General features: G+C 49.9%; 1 protein-coding gene across 4 annotated transcripts in view; it reads right to left on the bottom strand.

The window, feature by feature from the left end:
* Positions 1–1,353: 1,353 nt before the first annotated feature.
* The window catches only part of PRDM16 (PR/SET domain 16), a 262,940-nt gene continuing 241,061 nt past the window's right edge, over positions 1,354–23,232 (bottom strand). For 2 of the 4 annotated variants that reach the window (XM_032709186.1, XM_032709189.1), the window contains 8 exons: positions 22,528–22,615; positions 18,604–18,773; positions 17,440–17,517; positions 11,880–12,049; positions 11,194–11,368; positions 10,473–10,703; positions 8,947–9,121; positions 1,354–6,984 (listed from right to left, as the gene is read on the bottom strand). In XM_032709186.1, coding sequence (XP_032565077.1) covers positions 6,850–6,984; positions 8,947–9,121; positions 10,473–10,703; positions 11,194–11,368; positions 11,880–12,049; positions 17,440–17,517; positions 18,604–18,773; positions 22,528–22,615 — 1,222 coding nt within the window. In that variant the 3' untranslated portion in view covers positions 1,354–6,849. The remainder of the gene's footprint in view (positions 6,985–8,946; positions 9,122–10,472; positions 10,704–11,193; positions 11,369–11,879; positions 12,050–17,439; positions 17,518–18,603; positions 18,774–22,527; positions 22,616–23,232) is intronic. The other 2 variants (XM_032709187.1, XM_032709188.1) reach the window with 2 other exon arrangements.

Raw genomic sequence — 23,232 nt, 5'->3', positions numbered from 1 at the left:
ATCCTCCTCCCCCCGCCGAAGTGGAGCCTTTTTCTCGCTTGTTTGTGGTGAATCTCGAGTACTTTCTGGATGACAAAGTCCACTTGTCAGCAATATTCCTTTAAAAGAATCTGTTCTCTCTGCTCCAAGGCCTGCCTGACAATCACTCTATTATCACAGCTTTCTTATCCCATAGATTTTTTATCCTTTCCCTCCAGGGCTAATAAGGAGAAAAGCTCCAGCAGTCATTGTGAGGAGAGGGCTCCCACTCAAGGGTTCAGCTCAGACTGAAACCCTCACAAACTCCAGGGAAGAGCCATTATCCCGTATGTGGGACACCATCATTTGATCACCATGAATGACTTTTTAAAGCAGAGGCCATTCATCAGTTGGGTAATGGTGTTGTTAGCTCAAAGACCCAGCTTTCAAGTCATTTCTGCTCCCAGGGCCCCCGCTGAACCATCTGACCGCTATCACTGGATAGTTCACTGACTCTCCGCTCCAGTCGTGAAAGGAAATATTCTTGACATTTTCTGACAGCTCACTGATGCCTCGTCCCAACTCATTCCCCCACCCTGGAATGCTCTTACTCTTCCCTGTGCAAGCTCCCATCCCTTCAGAGGGATGTGGCACAGCTCAGCAGCACCACCTGCACCTGCTTTGCACTGCTGAGACACCTCGAGGGCCGTGCCCAGTTCTGGGCCCCTCATTCCAAGAGACATGGAGGGGCTGGAGAGTGTTCAGAAAAGGGAACGGAGCTGGGGAAGGGTCTGGAGCAGCAGGAGCAGCTGAGGGAGCTGGGGGGGCTCAGCCTGGAGAAAAGGAGGCTCGGGGGGGACCTTCTGGCTCTGCAACCCCCTGACAGGAGGGGGGAGCTGGGGGGGGGTCGGGCTCTGCTCCCAGGGAACAAGGGACAGGAGGAGAGGGAACGGCCTCCAGCTGTGCCAGGGGAGGGTCAAGTTGGACATGAGGGGGAATTTCTGCCTGGAAAGGGTGGTCAGGCCTTGGCAGGGGCTGCCCAGGGAGGTTTGGAGTGCCCAGCCCTGGAGGTGTCCCAGGAAGGCCTGGCTGTGGCACTCAGTGCTCTGGGCTGGGGGACAAGGGGGGCATCGGGCACAGGGGGGACTCGATGATCCTGGAGGGCTTTTCCAGCCTCAGTGGTTCTGTGATCTGACCTTGGCAGCAAGCACGGGGGGCATAATTTAATTTTTTGAGGCTCTTTGAAGTATTACAAACCATGCACACACAACATCACACCACACAGGGAGCACAGAGCAGCAAAGCCAGGCTGTGACGTGGCCCAACACGCCCTTACTGGCTCTGGTGGGGCGTCTCCACTGCTCTTCCATGAAAAGAAGCTCATGGGACCACTGCTTATAAAAGCACACAGGTTTATTGCATATCAATCTCATGTATAAATTCATTGTAGCATTGGAAAGATTACATTTGGTATACATTCCTATTCTACAGCATTAACCTCAAAATCAGCTTTTTCTATTCATTATTTTAAAGGAATTTCTCTACACAAGTACATTTGTCTTTTATCACAAGCATCAAAATGAAATTTGTAAAATCGCCTTTTTTTTTTTTAATTATTTTCTACACTTCATATCTTTTATTTCATTATGCTCCCAACAAAGCGATTCCATATTAATTAATAACTGCCAACACTTTTTCTTTCTTCCTTGGCAGTTCGAGGCTTCGAGCCTCGGACGCAAAATCTAATCACATATACAATAAGTGCATCTACGGAATTTTTTTCTTTTTAATAAAAATTTCACAAACAGACACAATAATGACTGCTAAACACAAGTCATGCACAGTTTACTTATAAACATAACAGAAGCAATATACAATCAAGAATGATATGGAACAAGCACCATCCTCTTTCTCAATGTTTTTTAAACATTATATGAAAACCAGACATTTACAATTGATTTAAAAAAACACTATACAGGTCTAAAGGAAAAAAAAAAATCCAACCTAAATCATATCTGTATTGTAACAATGGGAAAAGGAATGACATAGGATGCACAGATTTATGATTCTTGCAAGCACAATATATATATGTTTTAAATTACATCTTCTGCAGGCTGGAAATGACATCAGGGCAAAACATCTCTTGCTTTGAAGAGATCAACGAGAATGTAAAATACACTGAGAATTACTTTCAGAATTACTTTGTTCACATGTGAATTGCACATTTGGAAATCAAAGCTGCCTTTTTTTTCTTTTTCATTCTTTTTTTTTTTTTTTCTTCCAAAGTGGTACTAAGAATTAATGACAGAAGAAGAGAGAGAGAGAAAAAAAGAACCTCGGAATCATTCAAGAACGTTTTAGTCACAGTATCACTCAACACTACAGAGAAGTTTCATGGCTTTGTGAGAACACTACTGACCATGGGCGAGGAGCAGAGGGTTTTGCCCTTATGTGACCAGCGCTGACTCCTGCCCGGGGGGGCAGCGGCGGGCAGGGTCCCGCTCCCCTTCCCCGCCACACACACACACACACAATACAGCACGTAAAAAACCGAGTGTAAGTCAGCAGATTGACCCGGGCGGAGGGGAGGGGGCTCACGATCCAGTGCTTTGATGCTTTAGAGTCAAACGCGTCCATGTCATTGTGCAAGTGCTTTCTGGGAGGCTCCGCGCGGCGGGAGCGAGAAGCCGGTCCCGGGAACGTCTACTGAGCGTCTAAGTGCTGATTTGGGAGAAGTCAAAAGCTTCCTCTACACTGTTTTAAGCGGGACTGAACCCCGGCTGGGCATTTGTCCCGGAATGCAGCTCAGCAAACTCGGCTGGTGTTTGCTGTTCAGCCCTGTTCAGTTTGGGTTTGGGCAGCTCCCGTGGAGCCCTGCACAGCCACATCTCTGGGGTGCCCTGTGAGGCAGGACCTGGCTGGCATGGGACACCCTGGAAAGGCACCCACCCGGAGCATCCTGTGCACCAAAGGGCACATCCCGTGGAAGAACCTCAACACATCCTGTGGGAGAACCCGGTGCCTCGGCACATCCTGCGGGAGAATCCCCGCTCTCCACACCAGCCACAGTGGTCACACCGGGACTGACCACCAGCAAGCAGCCAGCAGGGAATGCACAGACACCACACCCACGGCCACCAGCTCCAGCCCAGGCAGGAAGATCCACCCGTGGCCAAAGCCAGGGCCCTTTGTGGAGCGCTGACGTTCCATCCCCGCCGAGCAGGAGGGTGCAGCCAGCGGCTCCCGGCCTCTCCCGGCCACACCAAACACCCACAGGCCCTGCCCTTCTCTCCTCTGTGCTGTTGTGGCAATAAGGCCGTGGGATGTAAGATAGTTCAATAAGTAGATCCTACAAAAAGCTCTGGTTTAAATCACACCTCGAGTGGTGCCCTGGCTATTGGACACACCACCCCACATTCCCATCCCTGCCACCCTCACCTGCCCACATTGCACTGGGATCCTGGATCCCCACGTGTCCATGGCTCTGGACACCCCTGAGCACCACAGCTCCACATCTCACCCAAGCTCCCAGACCTTCCCCACTGCTGGGAAGCCACCCGTGCCCTGATGGCAGAACATCCTCAACACAAAACCCTCGGGAAACAGCCTTGAAAATACGGGATTCTTCCCTAAAGCAGCAAACCGAAACCTCAACACCTGCTGGGAACTGCAGCACATTTCAAGTGCAATCCAACGAAAGTGAAAGCTAAACAGAGGTTCAATGAGGCTTTCTGTTTCTTTATCTTAACCAGAAAAATCAAAACTTGTAATCAGTGCTAAATTAGAGGAGTTGGGAGATCCTACAACACACGGAGACATGAGCTAGAGAAAGTGGGGAGAAAACTGAATCAGGAAATATGAAAAGAAAAAAAATCATTTCATGATTTTAAACCCTATATTTTAATGTCCTCAATCCCTGGCTGGATTGTACCTCCCCATCCCTGGCCAGCACCAGGAGCCCTCACTCCTGGAGGTCTGTGGAGAGCCAGGATCAGCCCTGGGAGGGGGACAGCGACAGCATGAGCTCAGTCAGAGCAAGGACCTGACAAACAGCTCTTGGAGAAACCACACAACAGGGAGAAGGGCTGAGATGTGGATGGGAAGACCATAAATACCCCAAATAAATCCCCATGATAACACTTGAATTTCTTGATACTTGGCCCACATTTTGGTGACCAGCTCACTGCCTCTCCCTTGGCTGCTCCATTCCCTCCTTGAGCTGCAGATCCCGACCTCCTCAAAGGACGGAGAGAACATTGGATCTGAGCATGCAAACCCTGCTTACTGCCCACAGATCTTGTTCCAGCACAACAGGCAGTGCCATGGGCCCTACCAGAGACATGCTCACACACTGTTTGCTCCAAGCAGCTGCTAAAATCCAAGGAGCTGCAAATCGGCTTTGTGCTGGAACAGGACAGGACGGATCTATCCCCACGCTTACAACCCTTTCCATGTTCTCCTGGAGCAGGGCCACCGAGGCAGAGCATCCCTACTGGCCTCCTCCTCCTCCTCCTGCACTGGGGGAGCTGGTGCTGGTTCCCAACCAGCCAAGGCCATCACTAGAACCTTCCTCCAACGCCCTGGGCACTTCAAGGCAAAGGGAACCCAAGGGGTGATTGTCTGGAGAATTGGCAGCACGACTGGCAGGACTGATCTGGGGGCATTTGGCACATGGACAAAATGTTCCTAATCCCTGGTTATCCATCATCCAACATCCAACCTTAACAACACGATTTTGGTCCTTCACTACATACTTATATTAACATTGTTTCTTCACAAGAATGATCCCTAATGCAAAAAATACTGTTAAGGAAGAAATAAAATAAGAGAGTAATTAGCCCAAAATTACAAGTTATATACAGATTAAAATAAATTCCATCAGGAAAAGAAACAATTCTTTTATTATTTTCAGTTGGCCCCTGTGGGAATAATTTAAAGGCCAAGTGCCTGGGCAGGGCTGTGCTGCAGCTGCCACAGTGGGGATGGGGTGGGATGGGATGGGATGGGGTGGGATGGGACAGGGCTGTCCCTCCCCTCTGCAGAGCCAGGGTTCCTCTGACAGTGTTGGCTCTCGGGCTTCCCCTGCCCAAGAGCTTTGTGCAAATACAAGAAGCAGTTCGGTTACACTGACTGGTGTTCTCAGGGCCTTGGGCACTTTCACAGGATGTTGTGGAAAACCAAAAAAAGGAGGATAAATTTTCTTGGGAAACACACTGGTGCTGCTAATTTACCTTTTGTTCCTTCTGTACCAAAGCCATCTTTGATGTTTTCCTCCGTGAACAGTTTGAGGCTCCCGGCTCCCTAAAAACAGCCTCAGGTGTGCTCTTGGGAGCAAAGCTGACTTTGCAAAGAGATCACTCCCCCCACCACCTCTGCTTTACTCAGGGAGGTGGTTCCGTTGTTTTGGCATGATGGAATGAGGCTTCCCACTCTGGACTGGCTCAGAAACCTCCCTCTGCCCTTTTCCATACTGAGCAGGCAGAGAGGCTGCACGTGGCTTCCATAATCGTTCTGTAAATCAATGTTATCTCCAAATTCCCTGTTCCAACAGCAGACTGCAACTGCAATGGAGAACAGCAGAAAGCCCAGAGGATTTCTGGAGGCTGCTGTGTATCAGCAAAGGAGATGAGGCTTTGAAGTGATTTAAAATCACTCATAAAATATCTGCGAGCAACTTTAGGGTTGAAGAGACAACTCAATTCTTATCTCCGTGCCCGAGCAGAGCTCTGCACCCTCAGGCTGCTGGAGCACGGAAATGTTAATCTTCCTACTGAAATTACAGGCCAAGCAGCAGCGGGTGGTGCAGAGGCACCGTCCAACAGGCCAGAACAACGGTGTGAATCAGAGATCTCTGCCACAGCCCCAGATACCATCAGCACAGAATGATGTCACCCAAAACCCCCGGGAGATGACACAGGAGATGTGTCTCAGTTGCCCTCGGTGGGGTGAGACTCACCCAGCACACGCTTCCTTGTGCACAGCCAGGGAAGGGCTCACCCTGGGATCTTTCTGCTTGGGGAATTCCAGGCATTGCCAGGAGCTCCATCACTCCTGAGTGCCACCAGCGCCACCGCCCTGGCTGGGCACAGCTCTGTCCCAGACACTGTGACACTCCAGCCCAGGCAGCAGCTCGGGCTGGGAGCACTGGCAGGGATGGGGAGCCCTCTGCCCTCTCAGCCGATGACCCACGTTGGTGTGACACATCCACATGCCGACCCCAGCAACGTTCCAGGCTGGAGATGTCCCAGCTGGGACCTGCACGGAGCGTAGGATGACTCCAGGCCTCACCTCGGAGGAGCTTTGTGCTGTGCCAATGTTTTGTTGGGAACAAAGGACAGGCTGGTATTTCTGTGGGAGCACAGATCTCTTTTGGGGGTCAGTGAAATGGGATGAATTTCCCTTCCCTGGTATAACTCCAGCGACTGTGTCAGAATTGCACCAGGGACAGGCCAGCCCTGGCTCTCTTCCCTCAGTACTTCCCTGCTCAGCTGGATGGGAAGGAAATGCTGCCCTGTGGTTCCGAGCTGCCGTTCCTGCTCAGGCTGCATTGGCTCAGTGACACCGGTTTGTGAGGTTGGAGGGGCCAATCTTTGATTGCACTGTTGCAATTCATGTCTTGCTCATGCTGTTCCTACAGACAGTGAAATCCTGGGGCTGCGTCAGGGTTATCCAGTTTGGGAGAGGTTCATTCTGATAAATTAGAAAGGAAAACTCTGGATAGGTAAAAATGCAGGACGTGTAGGTCGGATGCGACAGGTTTCCTTCTCAGCCCAAAGTTCAGACGACTCCCTGAGGCCCTCTCATCCATCTTCTGCTCGCTGGGATTTTGCAAGGATAACTGCAGCACCACTGCCGCCTCGCTTGGACTCTGGCCAGTGCCTTGAGGACCTCTCAGAGGTGGTTGATGGGGTTAAAGGTCCCCGACTCTGAAGCTGCTCCTGCCATGTCCAACCAAGCACCCAGAGAGTTCTGGGAGGACGTGTGGAGGGGAGCGTTCTCAGACAGGGACAGCATCATTGCATAAGCCTGGGGGAGAGAGAGGAATGCAGAGGACACTGTGAACACCCTGCAGGACCCTGAGCAGGGGTGTGAGGCACAGCCCCAACCCTGCACACGGGGCAGGCAGCACCCTCTGGCCTGGGCCATAAATCCCCCTCCACACACCAGGATGGCCTCCACCACTCCAAAGACTCAGATTTGCCACCATTTACAGGCAGTTGTAGGGACAGTCAGGAGAGACCATCATTCCCAGTGGCTTTTACAGGCCCAAACCCATCCTGAGCCAGGCCCCACAAAGTGATTCCAGCCTCTGCTCTCAGGAAAGGCAGCTTTACTGGGGTTTGCTCTTAAAAAAAGTACATCCCCAGATAGGCCAGAGTCTCACAGAGGCTGGGCTGGGGTGGGCATGAGCCCTGGAAATGGGGCAGCAATGCCCACAGGAGCAGCATCCTGGTGGGCACTGGTGGGCAGCTGCTCATCCCCACTCACTGCCTGGCATGAGCCCACTGGTGCCTGCAGACACCTGTATGGAGGTATTTGGGAACACAAAATGCTCACTGGCACTACTGGTGTGTTCAGGTGTTCTGTCAGAGTGGATCGAATTATTAAATCCATTAAATGATTAAAGGTGTTTTCTGGGAGAAACACACCAAGACTTCTGCATACACAACAATCACCTGGCTTCTTGGAACCTGGGTGCTCTCCCTCCTCCAGGACTGCTCGTCTCACACATCTCTGTGTCCTTCCACAACCCACACAAGTGGTGTGAGGACTGAGGCCAATGATAACCTCACACCAGAGGGGAAAGACAATGTCATTGTCACCCAGGAGAAAGGAGAACATAGTTGGTCCCCACCCTGCCTGCTCCAGGTCAGAGGAACAGCTTTGTGGTGCTGTGGACACCACACAGCTTCTAAAACTGCTTAAAAGAAAGCCAAAGGAATGCTCTGGTTTACTCTTACATTTCCAGCACAAGATATGGTTTGAATTATTTAAGTTGCTTATTGTGTTGCAACTGTTGCTTATCAGTTGCTTTCAATCAAACCCAAAATACCACCCCTCCCCAGTCAAGCACAGGCTGGCCCTAACAGTGTGATACACGTTGGAAAAGAGCAGGTTGTTCCTAGAGTTAGTGCATTTGGGATATTAGTGACAGGACACAAGTAAGAGTCTGGCAGGTGGCTTGTATTTAATTGAGTTTCACCCCCAAAAAAGCTCTGCTCAATCTTCCAGCAGACCCTCCCTCACTCCTAACACCTGCTGTGAAGGGGGACAAGAATTTCACACGTTTTGGATGGTAAATCAAAAATCATGTTCCGCATGGCAGCACCAAACTACTGCTCTGCTGAACATTTGAAACAGATTTTAGGATAAATTCTGTTGCTGGAAAATCAGAAAGGGCCTCCGAGGCCAGGGCTCATCCCCTGCCAAGGGCTGAGTGTGCTCTCTCCAGTCCTTTTATATATGGTTTACTTTTAGAAATCAAGGCGATAAACAAGGAGACCCTCTAGACACGCTGGGCTGCAAGTCCTGGAAATGCTATTGACACCTTTTATAACCAAACCCAAGGGCATTTTGTTGCTGTTTCTGCAGAACAAACCTCGGTGTTTACAAACAGAAGACCCGTCCCAAAGTATAAATAAATAAAGAGCCACAGAAACATTTATACAGACAGATAAAAACAGACAAGATGCCTCTCTCTTCCTGTATAGCCACATTCTCACCACACAGGCTGAACAACAAATCCACCTGGTGCCCTAAAGGTGATGGCCAGACCCTTCCTCTCTGTTTCAGTTGTTGCAACAGGACACAGTTCACTCACGATCCGTGTGTGTTAGAATTCCTGCTGGAAGGGGGAAATAAACCACTGCAAGGGGTAAATAACCCACTAGAAGGGGAAAACAACCCTTTGCTAGAGGAGGGCAGCTGCTCCCTCATCCTACTGTCCGGGCTGGCGGCAAGCTTGGAAAACGTTCTGTGTATACCCACCTGGTTTTTAGCCTGCCTGTACAGAGTCTGTTTTATTGTCTCAGAGTCTAAGGTGGAATTAAACACATCTTTAACTTCAAATGCTTCCTCGGCTGCTTTGCGAAGATCCAGCCCCTTCCCAAAATTCGGCATCTGCTCCAAATCTAACAGGGCGGCTTCGTCCTCCTCAATACACCTGTACCAATGACCAGGGGTGACCCGGGTTAGCTCGGCTGGGCACCCCCCCCTCGCCCGGTGCCTGCATGCACAACCCACGGGGGTCACAGCCACATGCGAGAACGGACGGACACACGGACACGGGAACCACACGGCATGGGAGGAGCAGACAAGAAGTGGAGAGCAACAAGTGCTGCAGGTGTCTGAGGCTCTGCACCAAAACCAGCGGGGCACTGGGCTCGGGGAAGGTGTTTCTTGGCATCCTGGCACATCTGCTGTGGATACCAGGGGGGGAATGAGGCAGCTGAGGCAAAAAGAAGGCTGGGCCTGCACTGTGTGCAGGAAACTTGAATTTTAAAGCTGTCTAGGCATGGCTGACCTTGGGGAAAAGAAGTCTTCGCTTTTTATAGAATCATAGAATCACAGACTGGTTTGGGTTGGAAGGGACCTTAAAAATCACCCCATTTCACCCCCTGCCATGGGCAGGGACACCTTCCACCAGCCCAGGTTGCTCCAAGCCCTCTCCAATCTGGCCTTGGACACTTCCAGGGATGGGGCAGCCACAGCTTCTCTGGGCAACCTGGGCCAGGGTCTCCCCACCCTCACAGGGAAGAATTTCTTCCTAATATCCAACCTAACTCTATTCTCTGTAGGTGTGAAGCCATTCCCCCTTGTCCAAGCCCTTATTAATACTCTCTCTCCATCTTTCTTGTAGCTCCTTTCAGGTACTGGAATGCTGCAGTTAAGTCACCCTGAAGCCCTCTCTTTTCCAGGCTGAACAACGCCCATTCTCCCAGCCTGTCTTCATGGCAGAGCTGCTCCACCCTTCTAATCCCCTCAGTGGCCTGCTCTGCACTCGTTCCAGCAGCTCCACGTCCTTCCTGTGCCAGGGCCTCAGGGCTGGAGGCAGCTCTGCAGGGGGGGTCTCACCCGAGGGGGCACAGGGGCACAATCCCCTTTTTGCCAGAGCTCTGAGAGCTCCACTTGTAGTCAAGGATATGTTGCTGTGACTCAAAGGGCCAGAGCAGCACCAAAGGGATTGCACAGACACCCCTTCCCTCACCCTGGCCAGAGTTTTGGAGAGAAAGACAATATCTGCTGAGCTGTGCTGCCCTGGGTGTTGTGTGGGACTAACTGTTCTCCTGATCCAGACTCCTGGAGCCCTGGACACACACCTCAGCCCAGACTCTCCTTGCAGTCCACTTGTTTCGTGTCCCCCACCATGGTGAAATGGAATCTCGAGTGAACGCCCAAATCAAACCGGAGGCATGAGAGACATGGCTTGGGAAAACAAACCACAGCACTGATGATCCACCACAGACACGGGGGCTGAGCCCCATCCAGCCCCTCGAAGGGAACGGCCCCCTCACCTCCGGGTGTGGTCGAAGCTCATGGTGAGAGACGTGGGCTCCTCATCTTCCTCATCCTCAAAGGCCCCTCGGGGCTCCGCCGTGGGCGACACCGGCTCGTCCTGGGACTTCCCCGTCAGGCTGTCGTCGTCCTCCTCTTCCAGTTCTTCGTCTTCATCGTCCACATCTTCTGTTTTCTCATTTGCTAATCCATGACACTGGGAATTGCCATCAATATCCTGGATTTCTGGCCTGAAGTATTTGGTCAGGGGGGGAGGGAGAAGGAGAGAGGAAAGAAAAAAAAGATGGTAAATGTGTAAGTCATGTACTTCTACTGCAATGCTTTGATAATATTATATATATGTGTATGAACACAGAGACATGTTTATATACATATATAGATTATTTAAGACATAAGAAAAAGGAAAACCAACATGTCACAGGCACTTAAAAATCAGCCTTCACCATGTCTTAAAGGCCAATAAGTATGGTAAGAATACACCAACCCCAAGGCTTTTCAAACTACAGTATTGTCTACTCTGAATTTAAATGCTGGTTTTCAGTCTCTTAAAATACAACATCTGTGGGACAGGCAGCTTTCCTCCTTCTCTGTGCTGCTGTATTCCAACAATATTCCTTTAAACAATCAGGAGGAGGAAGCTTCTACCAACCAGCTTAAATTCTCTCTCATATTATTTTACTGTTCGTGCCTGTACTCTCACCAGATAATTCTATTTTCTACCTTTTATCTGCTAAAGTTGACGCTTGACTCATCTCACTATTTGCAATAAAATTTCTGATTTCAGAGAAATACGAATCCTCTTTTTCATCTAAAAGTGCATGGTTGTCTGATTCCGAGTTTGGGGAAGAGGCACTGGTCCCGAGGTGGTTGGTGATGACTCCGGAGTGCTGGCTCACTGTGGGGGAGAGACAAGGAGAGAACAGGAGACACCATCAGGTGTTGCCAAGGCCATCAGGAACAGCAAACATAAAGGAGGAACAGTCCCCTCACTGGATACTCATGAGTCAACAGCCAAGAGAAAAGTCATTGCCCAAAGCTCCCAAAGGAAGTTTGTGTTTCCCAGACCTGAACTACAGAGACAAATACAGGGGATATTTAGCATTTATGGACAATACACACAATTTAAGAACCCTTATCCACTGCAGAGCTGTTTGCCTATAACCTTTCCACAATATTTCTTTTTTCACCTATGCTGGGAAATCACTTCCTTGGCCTCAGCTCAGGGATTTCCTCCTTCAGTGTTTATCTTAAGGCAAAGCCTTAAGTACCTTCTCGAATCCACCCCCCCAGACCCAGCCCCAGGGAACTGCATTCCAGAAGGGCTTCCCAAGGGCCAGGGAGAGACCAGCCCCCGGTGCCCTGTCCCTGCAGTGCCCCGGGAGATCCACGGCCACGTCCTGCCCTACCTGGCACGTTCTCGTGCTCGTGTTTCTTCAGGTGCCTGTCCAGGTTGGTTTGCTGCCCGAAGCACCTGTTGCACAGGTGACACTTGAATGGCTTCTCCTTGTTGTGGATGTTCCGGACGTGCCGCTGCAGGTTGGAGGAAATGCTGAATGACCTGTCACAGTATTTACACCTGAAAAATAGAAGCAAACGCCAAGGATTGCAGCGTGAGGGGGAAAGAAAAGGAAAAAAAAAAGAAAAAAAGAAAAATCTGACTATCAGAAAACCAGGGAATGTTGGTCTATAAATCATTACTCAGCTGAGGACATGGGAAGCACAAGGCATTAATCATTGCAGGCAAATCTGATATTATTGTTACTCAAGGAGCACAAAGAAAGGGTTAGGATTAATTAGGAAGCGAGTCGTCCAAACAAATAAGGGTTTTAAACAAAGTAATTACTTTTCCACACATCAACGTTAAAATAAGAAAGGTGAATTTATTCCTTCCAACCTTCCCCTTTTTGGGAGGGATTAGGTGAAATATGGCTGTGTAGGGAGGACAAGGAATTGGGAAGAAGAAAGAAGGGAGGTGAGATGTATAAAATAGTTATTAACAGGTGTGTGACAGTCAGTTGGACACAAAAACCTCCAGGTTTATTTGTGAAACTCCTTGTGGTGCTAGAGATCCAGGCCATAGAGTGTGTCTTTAAAGGTAATAATGGTTATTCTTTCTGTACAATAGCTCCCAAGAAATACAACATAATTTCCCAACAGGATTTACTCCTACAGGTGAATATCTGGTTTAAGATGAAAAACTGGACCGTAAGGATCGAGCTAGGATATTTAGGGAAGCTGCTGAGGGAAGAAATATTCCCTCTTTGAGCTGAGTCCCTGCATGACCCGTGGCAGATGGGCTGGGGGCCTGTTCAAAGTGGTCACCCTCCTTTCTGGATTCAGATTCCCTCCAAAAAAACCCAAGGATTTGCTCAGGGTGGTGCTGTGGGCTCCGATGGACTGAAGAGGGCAGCTTCGAGCCGCACTGCAGAGTTTTGGGAGCCTCATTCCCCTCGGAATCCGCCGAATCCCTCCTTAGGTCTCTCCCGTTAAATACATCCCTTGGAACTCAGCAAAGCTGCTTCTCTCGTGGCTCTGCTTCCACACTCACGAGCAGCAGAATCTCCCTCTGCTATAATCCTCCACAAATCCCGGACACTCATGGGACAAAATCCAAACTGCTCCCAAGCCCTTGTAATTCCAGGACAAATCCACTCACTTCAGCAGGACTGCTCCCAGCTCCTCCAGCCCAGAGCAATGCCTGCCCTGCTCAGCTGAGCTACTCTTCCAAGGGAATCCAAGAATCCCCCAAAAGTCTGGGCTGGAAAGTCCCAAGACATGGAGATGGAGGGGCATCCCCACAGGTTTTGGGAACAGCAGCAGCTCCTGATGTGCTCAGGGCACCCAGACTCACCCCATGCCAGCCTCACTCGATGATGAAACTGGATTTCCCTGGACATTTAGGACATGGGATTCCTCCCTACAGACACAACAGGTTCAACTGCAAGTGTAAAAAAGTCTTGGCTGTGAAACACCCCCCCCCATTTCCAGATGTGCTCCAGCTGTGATTTTTATTTGGTCTCCAAAAATAAATTGATTATTATTTTTGGAAATAGCAGGGATACATTTATGAAACACTCTCTCTCGCTGAATGTTTATGGATTCCATGTCCACCTCCGAATTTCCTACTGCTAAACCTCCAGAAAGAATAAAGATATTTCAAATAATGAACCTTTATTAGGATTAACCGAGGAAGAAAGCAAAATCTCTTTTTAAACCACAGCTTTTTCAGACTTCTAAAGTCTTTCCTTTTCATTCTTTCAAAAACCCCTAAATAACCCCAGAAAGCATTACTTGAACATCAGCAAGAACAAGCACAGTTTCTGCACGGGGAGTTAAACACAGACTTCCAGCACCAAGGAACCTGCTCTCAGGAGCTGCCAGGCTTCAGCAGCTCCTCCTGCTCAGCCCTTCAGAAAGCTGTGACATCCAGAACAGCCAATACCCCCAAATTCCCGCTAGTCCACGGGATTTTCACGAGTACTTTTGTCCAGCTCATCCCTGCTGGTGCCAGTGGCTTTCCCTTCCTGCCCATCTGCACCATCTCTGTGCCCTCCTGAGCCAAACTCAGCTCTGTGTGTGTGTCCCAGTGCCTGGCACAGTGGATACCTGGCACAGTGGGCACCAGGGCAGCCCATGTACCCAGCCTGGCTCTCCCTGAGTCCCTCCCAGGAGCAACTCCAGCTGGTTCAGGGGCAGCTCTCCCACGGGCAGGGCAGGAGAGCTCCAGCCCCTCCATGTCCATTTATTTAGATGTCCAGGAAGTCTTTGAAAAGTTCCCTCTGACAGGTCCTCGCTCTCACAACGAGCTGTGTGCAGCCAGGGCAGGGCATGGAGACAGGATGAAGAGCTTGTTAAAGAAATAGGAACCAGAGGGCCATGGGGAAGGAGCAGCTAATGTCTGGGAGCAAAGGGATGAGGGAGATGTCCGGCGTTATTTGTGGTCCCAGAGGGGTCAGTGCTTGGAGCTCTGCTGGTTTTAATCTAAATAAATGACCCAGACAGAGGAACCAGCTTAAATTCAGGGGAGGAGTGAACACAGAGGCAGGAGAAGAGTAAAACTCAAAGGCAGCAGCATTTGCTTTGCAAACACACCGACAGGACACCAGAAAAGCTTCTCCCTTATCAGCTTAAAGTAACACAGCAATGGGCTGAAAACATCTCAAGTGGGAGTGAGTGACAGCAAAGCAGGAGCTGGAGCTGGAGCTGGGGGGCTCTGAGGAACCACAGGCAATCCCTGGAGCTGGAGGGATAACATGGGTGGAGGGGGAAAACAGGGAGCAAACCCCAGGGATGTGGGAAGCAGTCCCTGGGACACAAGTGGCAGTTTTACACGGATTTGCTGATCAGTGTGAGCTGGACAGGCAGAACTGCAGTGAAAAAGCACAAGACACACAGACAGCAACTCCTCCTCAGCCCCAAGAGCATTTACAGCAGGGATGAACTTAGGCTGCATTTTCAACACCAGGAAATGAGAAATATCTTCAATAAAGACATTTATTGAACTACATACGATCTGAAATGACGTGGCAGACATCAGCTTTAGTTGACAGTTTCAGCCTAATGCAAATAACAGGGCACAAGACCTACAAGGGCCTTATGACTGGATTTTGAAATGCCTACTCCTGAACTTTAGATTTGGTGCAAACAAAAGAGTGAGAAGAAACACTGAATTTCACTGTAGGGCACAGGGGCTCGGAGCCTTCTCAAATCAGCTGATTTTTAGGAAGTGCCTTGGCAGGTATTTCTCACTGTTCAAATAATAATAATGTGCTTCACTTTCCCTAAAAAAAAATAATTTCCCTTCTTATTGTTCCTGTGCTACTAATTTGTACTTTATACATAATTAAACAGACAACTAGGAGGTTTAAGTGACTTGGTAAAAATGCTCATCTTGGTAAAAACTCTTTGTAAAATAATTTTTCACTGAAAATCAGGAATTGAAACCAAAGCACTTTATTTTCTGGTCTTTTTCTTGATCTCCACGTGAACATCTGGTCAGTTTATATTGACTTTAAGAACATTTAAACTGATATTTGAATTAATATATAGCACTGACAGAATCAAAAGGAAAAGCATTTAAACAGTCAAAAGCAAAGTTGCCAGGGACACATCAGTAAACCCTCCTTTTACCTGCATGAAGTCAATACTTAAAAAAACAAGCTTCGCAAACAATTCTGGCTGCCAAAGCTGCAAATCTCATTTCTCTGAGAGCAAAAAGCAAATCAATGATAATTAAAGCTCCTCTGCAAAGGCAACTCCGACTCTCCCGAGTGCTGTTAGACAGCAACACTGTCCAGGAGTCAGACCTCAAAAAAAATCCACCCAGGCCATTTTCTGGGAGAAGACCAGATCAAATAAATCTTTATTTTCCTAACCTTTGTTAAGTTGCAAGTCTCCTTTTTTGGAAGAAAACCGAACTAACAATCCCCGAATAATCGGGAGCGAGGGTTTCAGTGCCCAGGGAACACACAGAGCCCACTCCTCGTATCAAATACCACAGCCCCAAACACCACAGCAGGGACTGGGTCCAAAATATATGTCTGCTTTGGAGGGGGGGGTATTTTTAATTTACCTAACGTCTACTCGAAATTCTGCATGTAAAATAAACGTGGCTCCGCACGTAGCAGCGACTACGATGCGGGAGAGTCGCCTCTTGAGTCAAACTGAGCATAAAACTGTGATGTATTGGACCACATGGCCTTTTGCTGCTTATAAATTTGTGTTTCTCTTCAGACAGTAACTGCCACATCAGCTTTGTTGTGAACTTACGGCTGTGCATGGAAACGCTGCAGTGTCAGCTGCCCAAAACGAAACTGAATTGTTACTGTTGTTTGACAACATGCAAAACGTTTACTCACATCATGGAAAACAGAATGCTTGATTTGCAGCGAGCTCTCAATTCATCTTTCCTTCAGTTTGCTCATATATGGACCCAATTCTAACAAGAAAGTGTATTTTTGCTGAAGTTTTTTTTGAAACCGCCTGCAAAGTACTGGGAGAAAATACTGGGGGGGAAGATCCCTGCTTGGTCTTCCATGAGAAATAGTCATTTATACACCTACACACACATACTATGCATATTTTCTTGTGAGTTTTATTCAAGTTTAAAGCCCTGAGTTAAACAGGAGCCCCTTTCTGAGCCACAGCACCAGCATGTGCTGGGATGGGACACTGTGCCTGCTCTCCAGAGGGAGAGTCTGTCCCTGTGCACACCCCCCCTGCACACTGAGGGGTCACAATCACACCACCTTGTCCACAACCAGCAGAAAATAGTCCAGCTTTCTACCTGAAACACCCACTGAATGTGTGAGACTGTTTGTGAAGCCCCCCCTCCCATCAGTCCCTTTAAACTTCGAGATTTAAGGTCAGACACTGCCAAACCTCGATTTTAAAGCAGATAATTCTGTAGGGTTTCTCTTCTCCTTTGTTTTTTTGATCCACTGCTCCAGGCACCTCTGATATACATCAGAAAAGGAAAAAAAAAAATCTAGCCAGCCCCAGCAGTGAAGGTCCTGGCAAGCCCTTCAAACCAGCCTGAATTTCAGAGCCATTCAGCACCTTCAGCTGTCCTTGAGATGAATGGCTAACGTGAGTGTGAAACAACACTGCAAATCAGAGCCCTCATTTGCCAGCATACATCTAAATATAAGTTAAGTGTCTATCTTCAGGCTGCCAAGCCTGATTATTTTTGGCTGGTACACATAACATACAACACTATGAATCACTCTGTGTAATGCTCCAGGCCCGTGGTGTTCTGCTGGCACAGCTTTATGGAGAGGGGAAGAAATCCCGGTGTGGGGAGCGAGGGGGTTTGGGAAGGGGCTGCCCCGGGTCCAGCTCACCTGTAGGGCTGTCGTGGGGAGCGAGGGGGGTTTGGGAAGGGGCTGCCCCGGGCCCAGCTCACCTGTAGGGCTGTCGTGGGGAGTGAGGGGGGTTTGGGAAGGGGCTGCCCCGGGCCCAGCTCACCTGTAGGGCTGTTCCCCCGTGTGTGTCCGCAGGTGCCGCGTCAGGTTCGCTGAGCGGGGGAAGATCTTCCCACAGTACCTGGGGAGAGACGGCCAAGGGAACCATCAGGGCAGGAGCCACAGCACACCCACCTCACCCACCCTCACACCGCCCCCAAAACCCCTCAGGGCACTCCCAGCTCCCTCCTGCACCGAGAGGGGGAAGATGTGCAGGTCAAAACGCACCCCAGGATAACAGGGGTCACAGAGGTGACACGGGAGCACAGTCTGATGGGGAGCTGGGGGGCTCAGCCTGGAGAAAAGGAGGACTTCTGTGGGTACAAGTGTGTTTGGAGAAGTTGTTTCCTGCGTGCCATTGTTTGCAATGCCCTCATTTTGCACAGCTGAGATGGACACGGCTGAGATGGGCACGGCTGAGATGGACACAGCTGAGATGGACACGGCTGAGATGGACACAGCAGAGATGGACACACCAGGGATGGACACAGCTGAGATGGACACAGCTGAGATGGACACAACAGAAATGGACACAGCTGAGATGGACAGAGCTGAGATGGACACAGCAGAGATGGACACACCAGGGATGGACACAGCTGAGATGGACACAGCTGAGATGGGCACAGCTGAGATGGACACAGCAGAGATGGACATGGCTGAGATGGACACACCAGGGATGGACACAGCAGAGATGGACATGGCTGAGATGGACACACCAGGGATGGACACAGCAGAGATGGACACAGCTGAGATGGGCACAGCTGAGATGGACACACCAGGGATGGACAGAGCAGAGATGGGCACAGCAGAGGCTGTGCTGGCATTGGAACCACAGCGCTCGCTGCCACACACCAGAGCCTTGGCCTGGGGAGCTGAGCCCGCCTGAGAATATCCAGATCCGCTCTCAGGGTTATTAAAAATTACAAAGCAAACAGAAGATGCTGATTTCCTCCCAGACAAAACAAGCTATTTCAGAGGGGATTAGTCATCCCAACGCTCTGGACTAATTCTGCTGCTCCTCGTTTCCCCTCCCGCCCCCGTGGAGGCAGCGGAGATGTCCCTGCTCCCTCGTGGTGCCCGGTGCAGCAGCTCCCCAGCCTGGGGGGCATCTCCCAGGGTGCCCCCATGCCCTGGGGATGCTCTGGCTCCCTGGGTGCCCGTCCCTCACCTGCAGGTGTAGCGTTCCTTGCCCTTGCGCAGGATGGGGTCGGACAACGTGGGCGGCGGCGATCGGAAGTTGAAGGGGTGGTGGGGAAGGGGCTGCAGGGACGTGCCAGTGTCTGCCTTCATGGCTGCAAAGCTCTCCAGTTTCTCCGTCATGGTTTCGATGGCTGACATCTGCAAGGACAAGGTGAGACCTCGTGTCACAAAAACCCGCGGGAAGAGCAGGAGCTGGTGCACAAAACACGACTTTCAGCTCCCGTGGGTCGGTCAGAGCTTGTTGCTGATGTTTGCTCTCACTCTTGGAAGCTGCACAGTGGGAAATGGAGCCACTGACCCCAGCCAGGGAAGACAGGAACAGTGTACTGGTCTTGGAGAAATCAGGAAAGATACAAATGGCCAAGCCAGGACTTTAGATCCCAGAAATCAGCACTTGTTCACCTTCTGCAATGTGCCTGTGCTCACTCTTAGCATTTCAGAGTACAAGTTATCTCAGAACATGCCTGTTTGCCCTTTTTCCAGGAATAAAACTGAAAATAAGCACCATGGTCAGACATCAGAGGTACCACTCAGCATCCAAATTCTCCTCTCAAACTCAGATCCAAGCCTTGGGAAGCAGGGAGGTCTGAAGTCTCCTACAACATCCTCTGTCTTCCCAGGGGCTCAGGGGGATGGGGCAGGGAGCTGTGGGGGAGCAGAAGGGACATGACCTCAGGTGTGAGGGGACAGAGAAGTTTTGGGCAGGAGGCAGAAGAATTCAGGCCAAAGTGGGGCGGGAGGGATGTGTGATGGCTGCTCAGGGAGCTGAGAGAGGACAGGCTGAGGCTGAAGGGGTGAAAAGGGAGCAGCTGGGAAGAGGAGGAGTTAGGATCAGGCTCAGGATGGAGTGGGTCCCTGGAGAGTTTGCTTAGCAAAGAGGCCAACACTTTAATTATATGTAGGAAGGGTTCAGCAGCCAGTAAAGGTGATGGAAGGATGGGTGGGAGATGGCTGAGCTTCCTGGAGTGAAAGGGAACTCCAGCCAAAGCCCTGGATGTGAGCTGTGGCTGGGTGAGTTACAGTCAGCAGGACCAACAGCCACACATCCTGCTGGGATGGGAGCAGCTGGCACGCTGGCCTGGGGATGGGACACCGAGGAAAATGCCCCTGGGTGCCTTTAGTTTGTATGACTTTGCAACAGCTGTGTGCTCACCTAAATACTGGAGTAAACACCACACCTGAAAGGGGGAGAAAGGGAAAAAGCTGGAGATACAGGAGAAGGGGAAAACAAAAAAAAAGGAAAGAAAGAAGTTGGCCTATGTGGGGGAAAAAAAATGGATTTGCATAAAAATCCTACCTAAAGAAAAGCACTTTTACTTTCATTGGAGCAAAACTGGAAATCCAAAAGCCAAGAGAGAGAAGTGCAGCTCGGAGGATGATGCTGACATCTCCAAAATCCAACTCTGTGCTCTCCTGAGAGCACTTTCGAGATACCAAGAGCAGAAAAGAGGGATAAAACAAACAAGGCAGCAATAAAGCTGCCTCCTGGCTGTGCTGACATCCCCGGGAGCAGGGGGGGAGCGGGGCTGGCTGCAGAGGGGGCGGAAGGCAGTAGGAAGCCATTTATCACCAGGAGATGCTCTATTGTACAGGAAGGGCTGACCTTTTGCACGTTTACACTTTATTAAACTGGGCTCGGGGGGGGGGGGGCAGAGGGGGAAGAGAGCCAAGATATTGTTTAAAAATATATGACTATTAAAAAAAAAAGTTGTCTTAATCTCCCAAGAATACATTGTGGAAATCTGACAGCCATTCATAAGCTGCAAAACAAGAGGAGTAGTAAACCCCCATTCCCTGATAATAGATCCACGGCCCCTTGGTTGGAGGCTCCCAGCCCATGCTAAATTGTAAGTAATACTTAGCACCAGCCACTTGAAAAGGTTACTTGATCATTTACAGCACCAGCCCTGCCCCAGCTGCCAGTCATGGAACAAAACCATCACGGTAAAATGCTCTCTGGACCTTTCAGAGCCCTGCACTCAGCCCTTCACCGGGGTACCTGGAGCTACCCTTTGTTGTGCCCTGTTCTTTAGGCACTTAGTCAGAGATGTTTGCTGCCTTCAGAGCCGTAGGCTGGTTTTAAAATTCTAAACATTGGCCACGGCCTCTCCAGTGGCAAAGGCACTTTGCTATTTAGGGAACAACTGCCTGGTTATAATAAAGAAGAAAGGGTGAAGAAAAGAAACGTTAACAGGTGAGAAAAGGTCCTCCATTAAGTTATCAAAATGTTACACTGGCTATTTATGCTGTCCAGAGTTTAATTTGGAATAGACAATGTGGGAAAACTCCCAGAGAGCAGAGGAACTTCTGCCAATGACTGGCTGAAAAATAAGAGCTGCCTGAAATTCATTGTGAGAGAGAAAACGTCTTCTGAACACTTTTATCACAACTTCTGCTTCCTCTCATCCCACTGAGGGCTCTGTGAGAGCTGGGGGATGAGTCACAGAGGAAAGGGCTGAGGCCAGACTCGTGTTTAGAGGGAGAAAAGACCAGGTGGATCCAGGATCTTTTTCTAAGGATCTAGGATTTTAGGAACCTAGGATCCAGAGAGGTGGTGGTCAGGGCCCCAAGGCTGCCAGAGCTCAAGGACTGTTTGGACAACACTCTCAGGCACAGGGTGGGATTCTTGGGGTGTCTGTGCAGGGCCAGGAGTAGGACTCGATGATCCTTGTGGGTCCCTTCCAACTCAGGATATTCCATGATAACATTGGAAGGGGATCTGATAGTAAAAATCTCACATATTCTGGAACAAATGACCGTCTTCCTGTGCTGTATTTGAGCTCCCTGATGGACTGCAGCATGGGAACAGCAGCTCTCCAGACCCAGGGATCTGTACCCAGCACATGCTTCATTAGAACCAGTTATCAGGAAGTTTTGGGCCCGAGTGATTGTAAATTTTGGGCTATTCTGTGTGATAAGCTGTTAGAGATAACCAGACCTTCCACATCTTTTCATCGCCATGGGAAGAGGACGTGGTCAGGATTTCGGGAACAATGTTAACAACCTTCCACCCAAAGCTTTGCTCCTGCTCAGGGTCTGGACGTTTCTCATCGTCTCGTTGGTTTGCTTTGCCACACTGGCTCCTCCCTGCTATCAGATTCTTTACAGGCAGATATCCCCACTATTCTAACTCACACAAACACAGGATGTTCCTGGCCAGCCTGTCACCATTATCCAGCCTGGATGAAGGAAAAATCGGGGGAAGTTATTAACCAAACTCTGAGGCTGGTGCGAAACAATGAGGGAACTAAGTTTAGCTGTGAAAGCAACCAGGATCCAGCTTTCACAAACCTGCAAGTTATTTATCTAAGGTGGGAAACACTATCAGGGGAGAACAATGCATGTGAATATAAAGGAGAGCACAATAAGGACCACGGGGCTGGGATCCCAGCCTGGCCACAGCAGGAGGGATGGGGATAGCTGGTGACCATCACATGCCTCTGGAGCAGGCACAGCTGAACCCACTGCCCGGCTCCTCCACACGCTGCAGGTGATGTCAGGGAACAGCAGGCAGGTACAAAACGCTGCTGCCTGGGTGCTGGACAGTCCTTCTCCACTTTGCACCACTGCCAGTGACCACAGCAGGGGCTCCCGAAGGAAAAACCACCCAGGCATTCTGGCCTGGGAAAGGGGAGTTCAGCAGAGCTGCCCAAACCTCATCCTTGTTCTTCTGGTAATGCAAAGGGAACATCAAGGCATAACTGCCATCATCCTCAAACCAGGCACAGATGAAAGTGTCTGAAAGTAACTGGTGGAACACAGTGGACATGCCAATCAAGCCCTTGGATGAGGAGGAGTCAGATCCAGGTGATGCCAGTGACCTGACTGTACCAGCTCCATCCCAACCCCCTGGCACTCACCCAGCGTGGCACAACAACGTCCCTGCTGTTACCTGGGGGTGGAAAAGCAGCGGGGAGGGTCGCAGGTACTTCTCCTTTAGGGCACCCACAGGGTCTGTCACCTTCCGCTTCTCCACCCTGCTGGACAACAACACAGAGGGTTACATACCTCACAGGGGCACAGCCAGACCCTCTGCAGGGGGTTCAGTCAAACACACGGGGTTGTTCTCCTGCTGACACAAATGTCTTCCCTCCCCTTCTACTGGAGACTCCAAATTCTGACCCACAACTACCCTGCAAAAGGCACTGGGAATCACAGGAACACAGACCCCCTCCTCTGGGCAGTATTTGTTCAGCCATCAGACTGACGACTAAGAAAATATTTTGCTCTTCTGTAGTGCTTTATAAGCCTCTGCTGCTGTGAAATGTCATGAAACCTCTGCATTTACAGCAAAAGCAATGTCTGAGTGGGAGAAGCTCTAGAGTCCACAGCAGGCAGCCCCTGCACGGAAAAGAAATTGTCTTTGAGAGTTTGTATTAATCCAAAGAGTTAACACTGGGCCAGACTTTGCAGCCCCAAGCGTGCTGAAATCATTAGGTGTTTCATATGTATTTCCTCCTCGCAGCTGAGACATAATTTGCATTAAGTTTCTTTGGTAAGCACGTGTGGACAACAATTTAAAAAGTGAGGAACTGGTGGGAGAGTTCTGAAGCACCTTATAAACCTGAGTTCTTCTGGTTATCACCTTGGGCCACTC

The sequence above is a fragment of the Chiroxiphia lanceolata genome, chromosome 22, assembly GCF_009829145.1.
Source record: "Chiroxiphia lanceolata isolate bChiLan1 chromosome 22, bChiLan1.pri, whole genome shotgun sequence".
Taxonomy (NCBI): Eukaryota; Metazoa; Chordata; class Aves; order Passeriformes; family Pipridae; genus Chiroxiphia; species Chiroxiphia lanceolata.
The sequence above is the reverse complement of the archived record's forward strand: the minus strand, read 5'-3'. Positions and strand labels throughout refer to the sequence as shown.